Source organism: Diachasma alloeum, unplaced genomic scaffold, assembly GCF_001412515.2.
Source record: "Diachasma alloeum isolate Michigan unplaced genomic scaffold, Dall2.0 Dall_scaffold_00358, whole genome shotgun sequence".
NCBI classification, from domain to species: domain Eukaryota; kingdom Metazoa; phylum Arthropoda; class Insecta; order Hymenoptera; family Braconidae; genus Diachasma; species Diachasma alloeum.
The window spans coordinates 637,837-659,290 of record NW_021680497.1 but is presented as its reverse complement, the minus strand read 5'-3'; the positions used below and the strand labels follow the sequence as shown (position 1 = coordinate 659,290).

General features: G+C 37.3%; 1 protein-coding gene across 7 annotated transcripts in view; it reads right to left on the bottom strand.

Annotated features, from left to right (window-relative positions):
* Positions 1-21,454, bottom strand: part of LOC107041166 (polypyrimidine tract-binding protein 1) — a 150,160-nt gene that overhangs the window by 84,654 nt on the left and 44,052 nt on the right. For 6 of the 7 annotated variants that reach the window (XM_015261581.1, XM_015261582.1, XM_015261580.1 and 3 more), the window contains one exon: positions 8,360-8,509. The exons of the other annotated variant lie outside the window; for it this stretch is intronic. In XM_015261581.1, coding sequence (XP_015117067.1) covers positions 8,360-8,440 — 81 coding nt within the window. In that variant the 5' untranslated portion in view covers positions 8,441-8,509. The remainder of the gene's footprint in view (positions 1-8,359; positions 8,510-21,454) is intronic. 7 annotated transcript variants of the gene reach the window in all.

The following is a 21,454-nucleotide window of genomic DNA, read 5'->3' as shown; positions in this document are numbered from 1 at the left end:
TCGCTGCCGTCTCTCTTTTCACCCCGTCCACCGACGTCACCTGGCCACACGGCATATATAGAAGAGGAACAGCTTACAATCTCGAGCCCCGTCCATCCTAAACCCTCTACTCTCCCTCTCATCCTCTCTCACCTCTCTCAAGAAATTAATAATTCCTCATACTTTTTATTCACCGCTTCGTCTAGCGCCCCGGTGTATGTTGCCTTTGGGCCAACATTTCTCGTTTTTTTTTTCCACCCATTTTTTTTCACAGTTGCTCCAGTAGGTGGATTTGACCTGTGAAAAGTTTCCCTGCTGCCTCGTGTCATGTAGAAAATTAGTGGAGTTCAGGGGCTTTATTTTCTTCTTTCATTTTAATACACTTTTTTTTTATTTCGGTATTTTACTCGAACAATTTTTCTCCTGTCCCGATCAGAATGATCAGTCAAGATTCAATGGACGAACCATATTTATTAATTTTTCTTCCTCGATATTCGCCGATGACAAGATTCTCCGGGAAAAAGGTTTCAAGTGTTTGTTCGGAACGGAGATTACTCTTGCCATGACGAGGGAAGAGTGGCCAGAAGATTTGGTAGAACATGATGATGAAAAGAGAGAATGATGAAGAAAAATAAATAAAGAAAAGGGGTTCGGACGTAATCACTTGGCTCCTGCGTTCTGGGGCAGACAGGAAACGGACGAAAGGCTTGGCTGCCTTTGCGACCTTCGAACTCTCATTCTTATTCTTTTTCCATTCTTTCATTTTTCATTAGTTTTGTTATCCTCCTCTTATTTCTCTCGTTACTCCTTTCAGGTTCTCTTGCGTTTTTTTGTGGGGGGGGGGAGGAGGGAATGATCAAGTTATCACTGGATAGAGGTCCCTTTCATCTCTCCAACTACAACGCACAGTGCCATACAGAGAGAGGGAGAGAAGAAAAAGGAGAAGAGGAGACAGCAAGAATGGCGGAATAGGCAGAAGACGAGATCACGTCACTCTGTTGGACCACGGACAGTGTGTGACTACTCGCGTCTGGTCTACTGCCCAGTGATACTAGTCAAGATCGGACGCGACCGATGACTGTTCACTTCAATTCGAGGAATTTTGTCCTGATGGGAATAGTTGATCTCCATGACGAGGGAAAGAGTTATTTTCATTTTTTAATGGACACACACTGATTCATTTATTCCAAACGAGATTCGCTAACTATTAACGAATGGTAGAGTCAAATATGACCGAATGAACATGCGTTAATAGTTAACGAGTGGTTCACTTGAAAAAGTGAAAATCGAGTCAAACAAGGCTCCTCAAATGTGCATTTGTTAACAATAAATGAATGAACATTTAGTGAAACCGAATAGACCCTAGTCTCCAACCAAAGCCATTCGTTAACAATAACTAATCCTTTCTATCAGTGCAGTTACAATAGGATTTACAAACCATACTTAAAATTTTTATCGATATCTCCATAGAAATTAATGTATTGCACTGAGAGACAAACGACAAAGTTCTCACACAAGTCTTACTTGTGTCAAGAGAATAGTTCTTTGAAAATGATCAAAAAAGAATTTTTTTTGTGCCAAACATGCGGAGAGTGCGTCGGAATGAAAATTTTTTGTCGCAACAATAGATTTAGTAGTTCAAAAAAAATTGCATTCTCTGTACACGCAAGCAATTTCATTTCTAGTACTACTCCTTCGTTATTCGATACTCCCATACGTATTTTGCTCCTGAAAAATCTTTATTTTATGCGAAACAAGGGATAGTAGTTTTTCGTTTCGGCTGTCTAATAATCACAGATAAGAAATTAAACGGAACAATAATAATGATATGATAGCAATCTTGTAACTTAGGGATAAAATATTTGTTGATAAATTTCCCTCTACATGAGATATTTTCATCCTGAAAAGGTACCGTCTGGTGTGAATTATCCGCCTCTTGAGCCAAATATTTGGTTGCTGTCGAAAGCAGAACAATTATTCATGTTTGAGACTTTCAAATTCGAACCAAACAAATTCTTTTTTGGCAATTTTCAACTAGCGATTTTGTTAGCCCAAACAAGACTTGTTTGACAACGTGTTTGTTTTTCCCTCAGTGTGCAGAGGTGAAATTGGCCGTGCGTTGTAAATAGCACAATTATTGCAAAATTAGAGTAATTTTGACCGAACTTATTATCCCTGCAGGGTGAACAGATGAATTTTTTTAAAATGGCTGTTTCACTTTCTTTTTTTTTTCTCTACCACCGATGACTTTTGAGCCAACGAATAGGAGAAAGAAAACAAAGCACCAGTTTATCAATAACTCATTTGAATTGAAGATTGCCTGTACACACAATATCTACGCGTATACATGGCAAGTTTATACCACAGGTAACGTGGTTAATCCATGCCATGGCTTACGAGAGCCTGAAGATGCTCCCTGGGGATGCCGATGTGGGAAAGCAGATATCTCACAGTAGTTTCACCCTCGAGCCTTCGTTCATCTCCCCCACTTTCTTCTTACTTCTCTGCCATTCTCCCTCCATGAAACTTGTCTTGGTAAAATTTTCTTGCACGAGCAAACCATGCGTGTCTTCAAACTTTTGAGCTCGTTAATTTACCCGTTACAGAAAGGGTAAAGGAATGGGGTTTCGAGCAGGCATTTCGTCATGTAGAGAAGAGGCTAATGGCAATTGTGAATTACTGGACCGGATTAAAACTTGGGAAATCATCGCATCACGACTCCACAAATCTAATCATTGGAGAGAGAAAAAAAAATTCACCTGAAACTTGGTAATTACATTTACGATCATTCAATACGAATATCCGGAATGATAACATCTAATACGGATGAGTAAAAGATTCCACCTCAAGGCAAATTGCCTACATCTTCAGCAAATTACCCAGCGTATGCACTATGCAGATCATGAAATTACACTATTTCCAAGGATTAAGTTTGCCCTCCTAAGGCGCTCTCGGAGTGCTGCATTCCCGTGACATTCAATTAAACTATCACCAAAACCCAATTATCAAAACCACCGTATTGAAAAAAAAAGCTGGTTAAAAAAATTATGTTGAGTATAATATTGTCATAAATTATTGGGGAGTGTTGAAAAAGTGTTGATCATATTATCATCCATTGATCAATTGTCGTACGTAATTATTTACATGTATCGTAAGACGATAAAAAAAAATATATTCATTTATGAAGAGTTTCGAGTTTTCGAGTTCTGTATTAAAGATGGATTCTGAGGGTTTTACATGGGGCAATAGGTGAGGGAAGCATTCGATTGCACAGTGAGAGAGGGTCGACGATTGCTCGCTAACAATGGCCTCTGTATTCCTGGTGGACTGTCCGAGATGGCTTTTGCTACACTAGTTATCATACATGTATATACACAAAGAGGAAAATTCAATAAAAATTACCAAAAAAAAAAACGTAAAAATGAGGTTTCGAATCCGTGAGCGAAGTAAAGTTCAGTAAAAAGTGTGAGTCGGAACTGAAATTGTACGAATCGCCACATAACATCTACGATTTGTTCCGTAAAAATTAACCACCCGTCTGACGACTCACCGCTGTGAGGACAAGTCGTTCCGTAATTTTTCCCCAACGATTGAGAAATTTTATGGAACGGAACGTAAAAATAACTCACCAGCTTCATAAAAATTGTTGAACGTTCAAGAATTTTTAATTTTGGAGGCACAATAAGTTGGAGAGTTTCTGTAAGATTTTACTTCTTCAGGAAAAATTACGTGACAATTTCGTATTTTGTTCGATGATAAACCTGAAAATTCACTGAACGTTTCAGATTTATTCTCTTCCATTCCTATAAAAATTGCAGGAAGACGATTTCCCATTGAGGATTACGTGAATTGTTCCATAATTTTTATTAAATATTTCTCTCCGTGCAGATGTATCTCACTTGCATATGCGAAGTGGTAAGTATACGTGGATGTACTTATTGCTGCACGGAATAATGACTTTTACACTGAGAGAAATTTCAATGCAGTAGCGAAGCGGTAAACCGGGTTAAGTCGATTTTGACTATTGGCCAGTTTTTGCCGAATATCTGGGAATCTAAAAGAGATAGAAAAATTTTTGTCATGACCTTTTTTGTAGAGCCAACTGAGGGTTATAAAAAAGGTGATGAGCAAAATTTTGCTATCTCTCTTAGATTCCGAGATATTTGTCAAAAAATGCCCAAAAGTCAAAATCGACTTAACCCGGTTTACCGCTTCGCTACTGAATGGTAATTTCAACAACAAGGGAATTGTCAAAAAATAATAGCTACGGTAACAATAACATTGTAGATTCAACTATAACATTAAAGTGAAAATTACATCATAATGTGAATGACACTATTTGACATAGTAAATCGAACGATGAATCCTAGTTTAATCTACAAAGTTTATTGTCACTGTAAATATAACTTCTCTGACAATTCCCTTGTTGTTAAAATCACCATTGAAATTTTTCTCAGTGTACGATAGATCATTTTTCGATTTTGAGTTAATTCATGTAGAAAAGGAATTATTAACAAAAGTAGTTTCAATACAGCCTACACTATAGGCTGTTTTATCAGCCCCTGCAAAATGGCCACAGCAAAATTCAAGACACTGTGATGAAAAGAAAAAAAAATCCATGTATACATAGGATATGTTCCTTGAGCTCACGTGGAGACGTTATTCGAACGTGAACTTCACTGTACAAGACTATATACCCTGAAATCCAATAAAGCCGAAGCCGATTAAATTTATGAAGTGAAAAAGATATATATGAAAAGCCGTGGGAGTTATCGATGGAGGGAGAAAAGATGAAACCATGTGTCCTCTATCGATTAGTGCACTCGAAAAGGCTTTCAATAAAAAATACTGAATGAAGTAGCGAGAGAGTGTAAATAAATTGTAAAAATTAAAGTTGACTCTGAATTCGGGTGAATATTGAATTTAATACTCGTACGAGAGAGCTAGCTCTTCAATCGCACTCTTAATTAGCAGACAATCAAGTGTACATTCGAGCGAGAGTACACAGAGAAATGGAGTTTAGTGACTCGGCAGGATATGCACAGAGTTACAGAGAGCTACATAGTTTTTCCGTTAAACTGCGTTAGTGGATCAGATTACCAACAATTATATGGCTGTAACCGAATTGTTTGTTTGAAGCTAACGAAATTAGAGTAGAGGTGGACTCAGTCGGGCGTGGCAAGGCCTGTGCGTATACCAATCGTGCGTGTCCTCCTTCTCCACTGGTACATACAAATACGCGTGACAGGTATACATGCACAAAGAGACTACTAAAGCTCAAATAATTTTGCGCTTCGACAATTCAAACGGCTCTTGAATTTCATCTAATACAATTAAACACAATTCTATGGGCCATGTATTGTCAACCGCCTCAACAGGCTCAGACACATAAATGTACGTGGATTCTATTCAATTTCAGCATTATTATTTTGTCATTAAAATATAAATAAGATATTAAAATATAAATATCCAGTGACATTAGTGGAAGCCGTCACACAATATGTGGATTGTATTAAAAATTTTCCATTTCATCGTAATGTGAATTCAAATGCACATTAGGAGGACCACCACTGGGTGGAGGAGCACAATGCTTGTTTTTGAGCCTCTCTATTTTGAAACAACGATACAATATGTGTCCTACAGATCCCGGCACGTGCCGTAATAAAATTGTACGAGGACTCAATTTTCCATTTGGCCTATACTCTGAACAACCGAGCAAATGCGTTTTCACGTTCATGGGGGAGGTTAACTGCCAATTGAACGACGCGAACGCGCTTGGGTAACTCTCACTGTGAAAATGCTCTGCTGTTGTAAAAAAGTCCGAGGAATTTCGGACAATGGCTCAGCACATTCCGTGTCTTATTTTGTTTCATGGTGATAAAAAAAAATGGAAAATTTCGAACTACAAATTTTTTCAACCAGAGGTTGCAACAATCATCACTCGGTGGGCGATTTTCTAAACTTGTTTCGCATCACTACTTTTTCGGGGGAAAAAATATATGTAATGTGCACAAATTCTGACGGTAAAGATAATTTTTCACCGGAACAGCGGGTGATACGTGCGAAGCTCTCTTGACGCTACGACTTGGATGGATCGTTCATCGATGAATCTCAGCCCCTTTTTATTCATTTTTTCCGCCCTCCTGCAGGGGGAAGTTTCTCTTGCTCACTATCCCACCAATCCATAATAGCCCATCACAGTGGTCAGCACTTTTCAACAAGATTCAACTTACAAAGAGAGTAGAGACTTCTCCAATGTTTCAGGTTTTCAATTTTGTGGTTCGTAATGTCAAGATCATTCTCCCTACTTCAATTGGGAAAATTAAATGAACGTTGAGAAGAATTTATTCCGAACTACACATGTAGAAATTTTTTGAAAATTAAGCAATAGTTGCACTTGAATTCTCAATGTTGTGAGCTTGAATTCAATTTAAGATGAAATCGTTCATGGAATCTCTCATTCAGGTTGGAAATTCAGAATAATTGGGGTTTCCATGTTAAATTATCACTGATATTTCAAGGACATCTAGAATTTTCAAATTCATTGCGGAAATTGAAGACCAGATCCAACTGAATTTTCCGTGGACTGAAAATTCAGGGAAATTATCTTGAATTTTCAAATTATTCAATAATTTTCAGTCTCACGTGAACCTGAAAGTGGCAATTCCATTGAATACTCCAGAATTTAATTGATTCCCTCCGCCTTAAATACTACAATGACACTCTCTCCTGGCCACTTCAGAGCTTTTTCAAATTCATTTCACCTGAATGAGGTCATAAATTTTTAAATTTTTAGTTTCCTAATTCTGCGAAGAATTAGGAAACTAAAAATTTCGTTGTCTAATTATGAATAGAAGAAAAAAAACAAATAATTGCACTGAAGTCGCCCTTGTAAATTTTTAGATTATGTAAAATAACGTAAGGTTGTTTTCCGTATGATTCTATAACTATTATTTTGTTTTAACTCTGCATTGACGTTTTCTTCTCTCCGTAAGAGTAACAACCCACCGTGTGTTTAATAAAAAAAATTTGTATTAAAACCAGAATTCAACTGATTTTTCAGATCCTCTATCATTGATGCCATCGATAAATTTTTCAAAGATTGTGAACTCAAAATCTAAAGAATCAATACAGTCCAGACATTAATTCTATATATTATGAATTTATAGCTGATAAACTTTGTTAATAAGTTTCAAATGCTTAATAAAAAAAAAAAAAAAAACAAAAAAAAACTGATTTTTCAATAACAAAATACATAAAAATTTCGTGTAATTGAGTGATTATTAGAAATTTCAAGATTTTTTGCTCGCAATTTCAGGAGTAATTTTCTAACAGTGTAAATTGAATCTCCAGGCGGAAAGTCGAAGGCTCTTTCCAACATGCATTTGTGTTTCTAAAATCATTTTCATAATTGAGAATTATTCCGGATATTATCGAATGGAGAAGAAAAAAAGGAATGACCCATCGCGATTCAAATGATTAATGATGGACGAAATTACCGCTGAATGAAAACAATTAACACCGATGACCATCTGAATTTACATGTATACCAGCGACAATAAACGTTCCTAGTGGTGGGCATACTGCCAGTGCCAGTGCACAGGTCCCACAACGGTGTTGCGGGCACGTCGTGTGTTCTCTCAAACCTCCTCTGTTTGTCTATGCAAACGAGGGTCCGAGGAGGACCGCATGGACCTGAGGGGATGGTGGCAACACACACGCGTACCATTCCACTGGGAGATCGACGACGCACGTACAAACCGCCAACATACGATGGTTTTGTTATACTGTAAAACGTGCCACTAGGAGATGAGTAGAGAGTAAAATTTCGCCACTTGGTTTTCATTAATTCAATGAAAATACAACGCGACAGTGTTTTCAATTTGCACTGAAGATAATCCCCACTCGTGTTGAAGAAAAATAATTCAATCGGCCACTGCTGTATTAACGATTAATTCTTGATAACTAAATTTCTCACCTATCAGTTTATGCGTATGTGTATGGGTGGAAAGAGAGCTACACTGAATTGCATTACGGAGGCCTCGAAAAGTGATTCAATCGAATTTCATATCGCCCCATTGGCAGACTGTTGCGATTTAGCGAATTGGGGCGCAGGAGGAACGAAATTATATTTCACATGGGGGGGAAAATATGTTTGTGTGTTTGGTGAAATTGTCATGAATTGATGATTGGAATTAAACGGTTCATAACACGGGTAATAAAAATTGAAAGTAGTCCTGCAGTATCTCATTGTACATTCATCAAATTTTCCTTCCACCGAGAGATATTCTGACGGATATTTTCCAACTAATTTTCAATCATTTTAAAATATCCCAGTACTCGATTTATCGATTCTCAAATAATCACTGAAAACACATACCTTTATGCCGAGAGTTGGTGTCAGCATACCGTAATCATGGAGGGCCGGCAGCATAACGGGGGGAAGATTAGCCATCATCATTATGTCAGTAACTCTTGTACACAATTTCCAAGCCACACTTAATAATTAGTCCCGCAGAATACAACCTACCTGAAAATAGAATACTTCATTGAAATATTATGATGAAAAAAGAGAGATAAAAAACTTGAGGATTAATGAAACGTTATGTAAAAAATTTTCAACAGCCATTGCAGAGAATTTTTCAAATTACGACTTCTATACACGCTGAACTCGTAGAGTATACGTTTATAGAAGCATTATAATCTAGAACTTATTCTCAACGGATCTACAGAGGGTCTATTTGCCCAGGCTGTACCGCTAACTACCCCGGGGCTATGTACCCGTAGTAGGAAGAATCTCAGTTGAGCCGCGTCTAGGGACTCGTGCACCCCTTTACCTAACTCTCATGCTCATACCGTCACATTGTACTATATAGGTTACCCACAATATCCTTTTCTGGCGTGCTTACCCACCGCTTCCTCGATTACAAAGCAGCCAATTATAGAATTAATCCATTACTCGATTTACACGAGTGTAAGTGGAAGATACCCTGCACTTGAGCCCTTGGTAAACGCAGCCCGACGACAACATGAGAGGGAAATATAGAGATTTCACGGCGGTCTTACGTCGGATTTGCTACGGGGGAAAAGCCGGTCATGTCTTGCCCTGCTCGACAGCTACCTTTGGTGTATGTGGTGCCAGCCATCGTCAACACTTGCACGCAGAAACCCAACGAGATTGCTTGGGGGAGAGGGCAGAGGGGAATACACCACTTCCCTTACTCTCTCTCTCTCTCTCTCTCTCTCTCTCTCTCTCTCTCTCTCTCTCTCTCTCTCTCTCCCGCTCTCCCGCGCTTTCATTCCTCGTTTTCCACGTGACGGCAATCTAAGTTTCGAACTGGCGCTCACCACCCACCACACAGCAGTCATCACGCGTCGAGACGTGTCTAACTAATCCGAAATGCAACTGTATGTGCCGCTAGTATCATTTCGGTGATTATATAAATTTTAGTTTCTCCCATTTGAAATTCCATTAGGTTAATTAAATGACTCAATGTGTCAATTATACATTTTTGCTCGCTGTTAGGGAATTACTCTTGAAATTTCAACTGCGCTGGTAGGATGATTCATTTATTCAAACAAGACTCCTCAAATGTGAATTCGTTAACTATTAATGAATGGACATTTGGTGAGACCAAATAGACCCTAGCCTTCAACCAAATCCATTTGTTAATAATTACTAATCTTGTCTATCAGAGTGAAGAGCTTGAAGTTTTTGACAACGAGAAAGTTACATGAAATTGTTGTATATTTGGTGATTGAGGAGTCGCTTAATTTCTTGAATATTCAAGTAATTCTTCATTTTCAGGTCCATACGGCGCGGAAAAGCCTTGAAAATTTTGAAAATTCAGGCAAATTCAAATTTTCATTCAAATTTTTTTGGCTTCTGAATCTATTGAAAATTGAATTGTATTTAATGTTCAATTTTCATGATGAGTTTTGGAAATTCAAGTTTTCATTGAAAAATCAACAAAATTGGGTTTTTCATGTTAAATAATCATTGATTTTTCCCAATTTTTTCATTTTTTAAGATGAATAAGAAATTTAGTGAACGCTTTAATTTGAAATTGAATTCAGCGTTACGACATCGAAAATTCATATGGCGGACTGAGATTTCAAGAAATTTCTAACAGTGTTGAGTATAAAATGCGGATTAAAGTGAAAACTGAAGGAGAATAACGCGTGTTTTCAATTACCTATTACCTATACTTCACAGCCGTTGCTCAAAGCGATGCCTGCACCAACACAAATGAAAAACGAAAACCAGAGAGAGATGATGGTGGTACAAAGTGTAGAGGGAGTTGTGTGTCAGGGCAATTTACATTTTTAATCAATATTGGGAGGAGCCGCAGACAGTCCATCGAGCGTGTGACGACAACATCAAATTTCATAATCGTTATACGCCAATGACTAACCTGTTGCTGTTGGTCAAATCAATAGGTGAATTCATCAAACGATTAGGCCGAAAGATGGGGAAACAAAAGATCATGACAGTTGGTGAACGGAGAGAAAAGAATGGGAAGTGGTCTGGCGATCGCAAGACTTTTCCCGATGATTCCGACGAAGGGTGCCCCCTCGCGTGAAAAAATCGGGAACAATCCGATTTCACATTCATTTCCATAAAGAATTTTTGAAAGTATCCGATTATACAGACTCTTCCGAAAATGTTTCGCGTTTAATCGGAAAAATCCCGACAATTTTCGGAACTCTCCTCAATCAATTACAGTAAACTTCTGATGGTGTAATATGAACATGACTGTGAGAGAACCGAATTCGGAGAGCGTAACTTTATCTGATGAAATTAGTAGAAAAGTGATTTTTCCTACAAAAAACCCCTTTTTATTTCAACTTCAAAATGCACCATTTAACCCAAAACCCCCCTATTTCAAATTCCTGTAGCCTCGAGATAATTTGATTTCGACGCATAGAATAATTTCTTACATTTCGTAGTGACTTTACCGATTTTCTCGAGAGTTTTACCAAAGATTCGATTCTGTTGAAATGTCGTAAAATTGACGGTGAAAAAAAAATACATTTTCTCGTGCGCCGAAGGGAAAATCACGGAGTTCACTCATCTTATGAACTCCCCCGGCAAAATACCGGTGGCGCACCAGATTTTATCCGCATCTTTTTTCTCCGTGTGGATGAGCGAGTTGAGGTTAGAAGAGTCCTTTTCTATTCACTAATCGTCGACGCTCTGAAGCGCATTTGGCTGTCCCCGATGGGTATGGCCCTTGTCACGCACAGCGAGTCCTGGCCTCCCTGAGGTAATTCCGCGCGTGCTTCGAATACTTTCAAGAGGCTTTTCCGTTTGGCGCGCCGTTGCGATTCCACTCGCATCCCATGTTGGTGTGACGCGACAGCGATGCGAGACCATGGAGACCTGTTGCCCCGATTCGCTACTCAGTCACTTATCCTTATTTTACGCTCTATACCCCATGAATACACATCATCATATAATATAAACTTTGAGCAAGTCTCCGCCACGAAGAAAGCAATTTTAAACTATTTGAAACGTCGATCAATCAGTGCAGAGAGAGTGAGCAACTTTTTTCTTCCCTCTCGTCGAAGCATCAAACAGCAGCCCGATCAACTTTTGTGGGATGAAGGGCTTGTGACTTTATAACGTAATAAATTGCGCTTCGCTAAACAGTTAATGGAGTTAGTCTACGGGGTCCCAGTGGCAAAGCCACCGACGGAATTACTCATCTTAACCCGCAAAGAATATCATTATTGGCATGCTTGTAGGAGAATGCTACTTTTATAGAATGAGAGGAAAAAGAAAACTGAGAACGAAGTATGAGATTTAGGTGAGTGAATGAGTCTGTTGGACTGGTCATTTGCAAGACATAACACCTTGCATGGAGGATATGGACGATGTTGTTGGAAAATCTTCATGAAATGAACAATACACAGCAAAAACCAATGTCTGAATTTCACACACCTTTTGTAGACATTTCTCAAACACTAAGAAACGCCTGAATAAAGCGAAAACGTGTCTGAATGTCAGACGAACCGATGCCCAAACATCTTAATTCATGTTTGGAATTCAAACAAATTTTCATTTTATTCCGAAGTTTTCTAGTGTCTGAAAAATGTCTACAAAAGGTGTGGGAAATTCAGACATTCGTTTTTGCTGTGCAATGTCAGTTATTTCTTTCGTGAAACTTATATTTGCTTCGAGGTGTGCCGTTTTCCTGTGTATTTACTATCTCTCTTGGTAAATTCAGGGACGCACAATACCCCTCTGGCCCAACCAGCCTCAAAACATAATTAAAATTTTCTAATTAAGAATTTTGATAAGGGAGTTTGACTCTTTATGAGGTGGCATTGTTTATAAGAAGGCAGAGAAAGGCGCGAGTAGTGGAGAAAAGGTATTGGCATAGGGCTGAGGTCGAATTACAGGAGAAAGAGGATTGAAGATTAATCTGCCTTCGTAGGCAGCAAGCAGAGGGTCTTTATTAAATTAACAATTTTCGGATATCACACTGTAGTGGAAATTTTCAAATCTCTTCTAGATTTTTTTCTTTCTGTTAGAAATTTCTTGAAATTTCAGTCACAAGCTCATCTGAATTTTCGATGTTATGAGGTTAAATTCAATTTCAAATGAAAGTGTTCACAAAATTTCTCATTCATCTTAAAAATTCAAGAAAATTGGGTTTTTCATGTTAAATAATCATTGATTTTTCAATGGAAGCTTGAATTTCCAAACTCATCGTGAAAATTGAACATCACATTCAATTCAATTTTCAATAGATTGAAAATCAAGAGAATTTATTACCCGAATTTTCAAAATCTTGAAGGTTTTTCAGTACCGTATGGACCTGAAAATCGAGAATTACTGAATATTCAAGAAATTGACTGATTTGTCAATAAAGAATTCTACAGAAAATTCATGTAACTTTGTCATTGTTAAAAATTTCAAGCTTTTTCACTTGAAATTCCACCAGTAATTTTCTAACAGTGTTCTTAATTGTTTTGTCCACGAACGTGATCCAAGATTCTACGGAAATGGATTAAATTCATGGTATAGGGCTTCCTTGCATTCGTGCGTTCGATTGGCCATTGATTAAAACTGATCAATTTTTCACCGAGCAATTGGATCGCCCCTTTTTCTCCAATTCTCCCACGATTATACGGAGGGTCGCATTTTCGATTCTACGCGCGTCTCCAATTCTCACCAGGGTTTTATCGTCACTTCACTTTGAGAGTAGCCAGCACCGCACTCATTCGAGTGTGGCTTTCAGAATCATTCAATGAAAACAGAGCCCATTGAACTCCATCGGAGATGATAAAAGAAGATTTAAACTATCACATATTACGGTGTTATATTTCGGGTTTTGATCTTGGGCGAGTATCAGTATCTGTGTAGATGATATAATTCACCTGGGATTGCTTTAAAGGGCAGAAATATACCCGGGTGTGCAATACGCCACCCTTATTGCCACCGCAGGGGCACTGCGAGAGAGACCCTTTCATCGGAAATTCTTCTTCATTCTTGTGGAAATTACACTCTAGACCGCATTCATTCGTTTCAATGACTCGAGAGAAGAATTTTTTTCCCGTGCAATTTATATCCTGAGTGAAGGAGAGGAAAAGGGAGAAAATACGCACGAGGAAAAAAATGGAAATCTCATTCGTCAAGATTCAAATGCGAAATGTTCCAACAGCTTACGTTTTCTCCATGGAGAATCAGTTGTGATTGATACTAACGAGAATCAGTTGGAGAAAAATATCATAAAGAACCTTTACCTGTTCACAGTATTCTTTTTCCGTTTCATACACTGTTAGACATTTACTTCTGGAATTTCGAGTAAAAAATTTTGAAGTTTTTGACAATCACTCATTCACACGAAATTTGCGTGTATTTTGTTATTGAAAAATCAGTTGAATTCTAGAGTATTGCAAGGGAATTGCAATTTTCAGGTCCACATGATAATAAAAATTATTAAATAATTGGAAAGTTCAAGCAATAATTTCCCTCAATTTTCAATCCACTGAAAATTCAGTGGATGTGATGATCAATTTCCGCAATGAATTTGAAAATTCTAGATGTCACTGAAATTTCAGTGGTAACTAGACCTGTGCCCCCGCGCTTATCTATTCGTTGTGAAAATTAAGAAATTGAATTTATTAAACTTCATATACTCATAGATGTTTTATAAATATTATATTTATAATGACTCAAAGAGAATTAAGAGAATGAAGAGTGAAACATCAATGAATAATTTTTAATTTTCGATTAATTCTTTTTCTTTTACTTTTTAAAATAATCTGATTAAAACCTGTAATTGTTGAAAAATGAGGGGAGGGTTATGAATTGATTTTCTAGAAAACTGAAAAAATTTCTTGAATTCTTCGGAAAATTTCAGTTTTCCAGATAACCGTAGTTCTTCAAAGATTTTTCTCGAATTATTTGGGAAACCGAAGAATTTTCATGAATTTTGTAGAGTTTAGAATTTATGTATGAAAATCTGAGAAACAAGAATTGATTATCTTTGCGTATGATAAATATGAAAAAATTACAATTTAGGAAGTGAAGAATAATTAATGAGTTAAACAAATTTAGCAATACTATGTTTTTTTTCTCATGATCAACAATTAGGCAATTTAGATATGTATTGATATAAAGACAAACTTCACACATGAAAAATGAAAAATATGACGCAGAAAAAATTTTTGGCATTTGAAGAATTTGAAAATACCGGGGATTTTTTTTCAGCGACAACTTCACGTTTCTTTCATCTAAATTGGATTCAAATTCACACCATTGACAATCCAACTGCAACAATTGCTAAATTTTCAAAAAATTTCCAACAGTGTAAATGACAGAAAACTCCCGCGCGGAGCTGCAGATGAAAGTAAAAATGAATTTTGAAGACTCAAGTTTACGTTGGACATGAAAAAAAAACAAAAAACGCCTTGTCAGTGAGAATCACGCTATTTATACGGACACTCTAATGACGATAATCATAATAACCGAATGAAGGAAGAAGGGAAGCGGCCAAAGGGAATGAAAAAGTTTTCATAGTGCCTCTCTGTGCGGGGTCCCTATACGAGAGGCTCGCTCGTTATCTCCGCCATCTTTTCAATCGTCGGGCCAACGACGATAGCGTTACAAAAGTCGGGCCACGACAGCCATTGTTTCCCTGCCGCGTATTCAACGCTCTCAGGGTTCGGGAATGGAAAACGCCTGTGAGGGCCCCCACTTCACCCAGTAATTCTGTCTCATTTCATAGCTCCCTCTCTCTCCCTCTCTCGGTTACCTATCTTTGAATCACTTCATCCGCCGTTCCCATTCAGACTGCCTGCTATGTTTTCCCTCTTTCTCTTTTCCTCTTTCACTACCAAAGTGAAGTGAAATAGGAGGAGGGAAAAAATAACAAAAAAAAGCGTTGCCATACATGAAACAGGGTCAACCATTTATTGTACGCCTCATGCTCCAATTTTATTGTGTATTTATTTGACTCAGTAGCACCGGGATCAAACGAATTTCACATCAATTATTTGTTTGCTCAATTGCATTGCATTTTTAATCTGAAAATCCATATTCCTGTGGAGAACTCATTGGTACACCAGGTAATGGATGGATTCAATATTGAATTCAGTTGTGTATCAAATTACAGTTGACGTTCCATGGGAAGGGAGGCACCATCAGAAGCTTGCATTGATCAAGCGGCTTGTATGTCAGAGCTGCGTTCGCGTTTACCCTTTGCGTGTCGACTCATCGTTAATTCCCTTTGAAAACAGTGTGGACGACGCTGTGTGAATTAGCAGGTGGTTTGGTGTACAGGAACAAGGGGAGAGGGGGAGGGGGGGGGGGAGGATGAAGCAAGTACCATACTGGCAAGCTTGTTGAATAATTACCGATCGAGGGGAAGAGAGCTCGGTCCGGTGTTAATCGAACAATTAGCCATTACGTCAACCGTTCTGGAGCCAACTGTCGATATAACTCATGTGTGCATTTAAATTGCCAACTCTACGCGGTATTCTTTATTCCTCGACGTATCGCGCATTTCTCATCTCAAAAGCAGATATTTTGAGGTATCGGTACGTGGTTGAGGACATTCACGCACATTTTTCGGGCAGGGTATTAAAAAAGTCGAATGGTCGATCGTTGATCGTTAGATGCACTGTTAGAAAATTACTCTTGACATTTCAAGGGAAAAAGCTTGAAATTTTTAATAGCAACGACAAAGTTATGTGAAATTTCTGTAGAATTCCTTATTGACGTATGAGTTAACTCCTTGAATATTCAAGTAATTCTCGATTTTCAGGTCCATACGGCACTGCATTGTTAGAAAATTATTCTTTAAATTTCAAGTAAAAAATCGTTAAATTTTTAACAACGAACAATTTACGGGGAATTTCCATTGATCTTGTTATTCATAAATCAGTTACTTTGCTTGAATATTCAATGATATTTGATTTTTCAGATTCATACGACAATGAAAATTACTGAAGATTGTGAAAATTGAGGCAACTTTTCTTGAAACTTGAACTTTTGAATGAAAATCCCAATTGTCCTTGAAAATTCAACGATCATTCATCGTGAAAAACTTAATTGTATTGAATTTCCAAGATGAATCCGGAATTCCGTGAGCAATTTAGATTGAAATTGAATTCAAGCTCAGAATATTGAGAATTCAACTGCATCTGTTACTTAAATTTCGAAAAATTTCTAGCAGTGTGAAAAACCGTGAAAATTCTAACAATTCAGGCCATAACTTCTCTGAATTTTCAATCCATTGAAAATTGAATTGTATTTGATGTTAAATTTTCACGATGAGTTTGGAAATTGAAGCTTTCATTGAAAAATCAATGATTCTTCAACACGAAAACCCCAATTTTCTTGAATTTTCAAGATGAATGGGGAATGTAGTAAACGTTTTCATTGGAAATTCAATTCAAACTCACACCATTGAAAATTCAGATGACATTGTGACGGAAATTTCAAAAAAATTCTAACAGTGTACTGGGCTTTTCTCGTGGGCTAGTGAGACCAAAAAAAGTCCTTCACAAGGCTTTGTGAAAATATTTGTGTATGATACTAGAGCCTCAAAACGATAATATTATACATCGATAACTTTCAAGTGCTCTTCATTCAAGGTCCATTGGCCATTGAGTGCTATTACTTGGATTACTTTCCGGTATTTTCGAGAGCACCTGCATTGGTTTAAGAGCCTCCCTCCGTTTATACTAGCCCTTCTCGCCGCTGGGACTATGCCTCGCATGCACAATTACTCGAGGACCGAAGATACAAAATTACTGGGTTAAAAGAAGAAAGAGGGAAAAAAAAGTTTATCCATTAATTCACGAGCTCTGCAAATCTGAGCACGTTGCAGTAGAGGGAAAAATTGTAGGAGTTGAAGAGGAGAACGTAGAAAAAAGTTTTCACTAAAAATGTTTTTTTCATTTTTTTTTTTCATCCAACTAACGACGAGATGTAGCCCGGTGTGTTAACGTGGCTATTCTCTCTGGAAGAGTTTCTGCTTTGATTTCGATCTAATTAGCTGTTGCAATAACCGCGGAGCAAGTTAAAGAACTTTGTAGTTTTTCTTTGTACTTTGGATTTGCAACGTCACTTTTTAATAGGCAAATGATGTCAATGGTCAAGTATCCTTCAGTCCAGGGATGGGCAATAATATTAGATTTTGACAATATTAAAAAGGGATTATCTCATCATATTGCTCAAAGTTTAACTATATGCAACAAATTTAAGATATAACATTTATTAACTAAATTTTCCGATTGATGGTGAATAAAATATTTGAAAATATTGAAACGTAATTTTTTAGTTAACAAGCTAATTCTAAATGTAGGTACTTGATTTTTCGATTATCTTCCTACCTAAATTATTGGTTGATAGAATATTTCGACCGTTACACGGTAAAAGGATATCAACTTTTTTTGTTAAAAAAAAAGTATCCATCCAATTACTTACAGCATAGATAAAATGTGAAATTAAATATAAAATCATCAATAAAAATTGCGTGGTGAGAATCATTACTAAACCTTGAGTTTTCTAAGGCTCATCATGACAACAATAATATTATAAAATGCAGTAGCGAAGTGATCAAACGATTTAAGTCAATTTAGTCTTCAGTTGAGTTTTCCAGAAATATTTCCGAATTTAAGGGAGATAGAAAAATTTTCATCATAACCTTTTTTGTAGAGCGAATTGAGTGCTACTAAAAAGGTTCTGAAAAAAATTTTGCTATCTTCCTTAGATTTCGAGATATTCATTGAAAACTGGCCAATAGCCAGAATCGACTTAAACCGTTTGACCACTTCGCTACTGAATTATCAGCCAATAGGTTACCCCTAATAGAATATTTCAAAATTTAAATGTACAAATTGATGGTTAATTTAATATTAAAAATTTCAAGATTTATGTTAAAAATTGACTTCACAATTTAACGATAATTATGATTGATTGATATGCCTATCACTGCTTCAATCAATGATTTGATTATTCGTTTATTTACCGATTTACTGAGGTAAAACTAGATCCAGAACTATGGGGGTGGATTATACTCTCCGCACTGGAGGAAAATACTATCGAAACCGCAGGTACTAACAAGTCACTGAACAAGGGATGCTGAGTACTCGTGAGTCGTTAGGACAAGAAGGAAAGTCAGAAAGTGGCAAAAATAGAGGTTAAATTCAAGCTGGTACAACCAAGAAAGCGTTAACGACCCATAACCCCAATACTGAGTACAGCTCTTTACACTAATCGAAAAGAAACACACGTATATACGTACATAAGTACATAACTCGATGTTATTTTTTTTCCTTTTTTTTTCATGCAAAAAATCTATTCGGAATTTTAATTAAATGTAATTGAGTGGGCGCGGCAACGATGTTCGTTAAAATGAACGGATAATAATATAGCCTGGGGTTGCAATCACTTAGTGCACCGAAAGTTGTCGTGGCGCGTCAAATTTCTCCCTCATTCGGTGGCAAATTGCGATTGAAATAATTGTGAGCACCGAGAAGGGAAGAGAGAGAGAGAGAGAGAGAGAGAGAGAGAGAGAGAGAGAGAGAGAGAGAGAGAGAGAGNGAGAGAGAGAGAGAGAGAGAGAGAGAGAGAGGGAGAGAGAATGGATAAATGGATTGCAGGAGTATTGGTTGTAAAGCAAGCTTTGAAGAAGCTTTTGAGAAACATTTTCTCAAAGAAGAAGAGGGCTTCAGCATTCTGAGGAAAGCTAAAATTTTATATCACTTAAGCCAAATAGCCGGAGCTAGAAGTTTCAAATTCGAATTAGAGTTTCTTTATCGTTTACTCTGCAAAGTTTTTTCGCGATTAAAAATCTCCAGCCAAGTGAATTGTCAAGATTTTCGAAAATCGATTTGTGCAATGTTAAAATTTGGAGAGAATAAAAACTCCGCAGGGCTGAAGGTTTTAGCTTTAACAAGAGGATAAACAATGTTCAGGGGGAAGGTGGTGCGGGATGTATAGTGCCTTCATGATACCCCGGGTGTTCCCCTAACCATGTGGGGTTATATTGCAACCCCTGCCGCGATGGCTTGCAACAGAGGCTACGATGATAAAGAGACGTGCTTGTCTAATTAAAACCTCGTGTTTCAATGCTGAGGTGATGCTTCCACCGTCCACTGAAAAAACATCCGTGGCAAGGCCAATGGAGTGCTATACTAGACCGCTTCATTTGTAGGGATTCGCTACTTAGTATTTGTAAATTTGTATCAGTGAAGGGAATTCCTTCATCTCTGTTTAAAAAAAAAAATTTTATAAGTACTTGCGATTTTGGATAAACATCTTTAAGATTATTGTTGTTCTCCATATAAAGACCACATTGTTAACAATTTTTGTCTAAATTTTTCGTGCCAAATTCCGGAAATTTTTATCGTGTTCCAATTCCACTGAAATTTCAGGAAATCTTGTCATTGAAAATTCAGAATTTCGTGGAAAAATCAAACACGACTGTAAATTTCCGTTCCATTTTTCCCTGAAAATTAATATATTCTTGAATTTTCAGGAAAGTGACACTAAATGCGATTAAGGGGGGAAAAAATTATTTCAGATTTCACTGAAAATTCAAATAAATCAAGGAATTCTCATCTTTACGCCCCTTAAAATTCTGTACTTTTACTTAATTTTCAGTGAAACCTGAAATTTCATGATTCTTTTCCTCCTAAATCGGATTCAGTGACACTGTCCTGAGAATTGGCATTGAACCGTCCATGAAATTTAATTTTTTTTCTAACAGTCCACAAGACCACAACCACGAATTGCGCGGTGGTATATACCATCGACAGGTGAGAAAAAATAATCATTTTTTTTAATCAACCCCTTCATGAGTGGAGATACGTCAGGTTTAAATATGAACGAACCGACATTCATCAGGGTCTGATTTTTTCATTACTCCTGGCCAAGAATTACTTGAGAGGGTAAAACGCGGTACCTTATAAAAAAAACATTGGCATGGCGTGGGCTGCAGATTGAGAAACTCAATTTCATTTTGTAAATGCGTAATGCCATGGACTATAGTGTGTACATGTATATATGCCGTCTAGATTTCTCATGGTTTTCCCAGAAGACAACGGGGACTGTGCGATGAACAAAATACAAAGTCAGAGTTTAGGTGAGTTGCATTATAGACGGGATATTCCCACGGGTACGATCAGTTATTTAGGATTTGGAGACTCCAGTCGACACCTTCGACACTTGGTTGGCGTGGTTTTCACTCGATAAATTTACGAGATGGTGCGAATAAAGGGATACTTGTCTGAAAGGGCCACAAATTGTCTTCAGACTCAAGCAAGCTAGTATTATCTCTCATCGAATAATGTCAATGTTTTATTTGTGCATAAGAAAAATTACACATCTGAGGTAAATGATGAAAAAGATTTCAAACTCTTTTTTATAAAATGCCTCTCATGCTTATTCAAATGTAAAATCAAGTCACATCAATGGAGCAGCTGTACAACTTTGTCAGCACTCAGTGTGTCCCCGGTAAACTAAAAATAGCAGTGTCGACGTTTGTCGAAAGACGAGAATGCCGGAGAGCATGAACGATAACCACTTTATACTTTTCTAGGAGCATGATACAATATAGTCCCCAGAGTTATTTGCACGATTAAATAACTCACTGCGAGTTTATATACGGGCGTCTTTCAGATATTTGATATCTTGCTTGGAAGCCTCGCCCAAACGCGTTTAGGAAATAAAATTATGTTATTGGTAATGTTGGTTGGAAGCATTCTTTCATTTCAATTACTAACTCTTTTTTCAATCATCCCCCATTGAATGTTCTATACACGCAAGTACATCGTACACTGCTAAAAAATTTTGTCTGAATTTCCCGTGCCAAATTTCGGAAATTTTCATCGTGTTCCAATTCCACTGAAATTTCAGGAAATTTTGTCAGTGAAAATTCAGAATTTCGTGGAAAAATAGAACAGACCTGTAAATTTCCGTTCCATTTTTCTCGGAAAATGAATAGAAAACTTG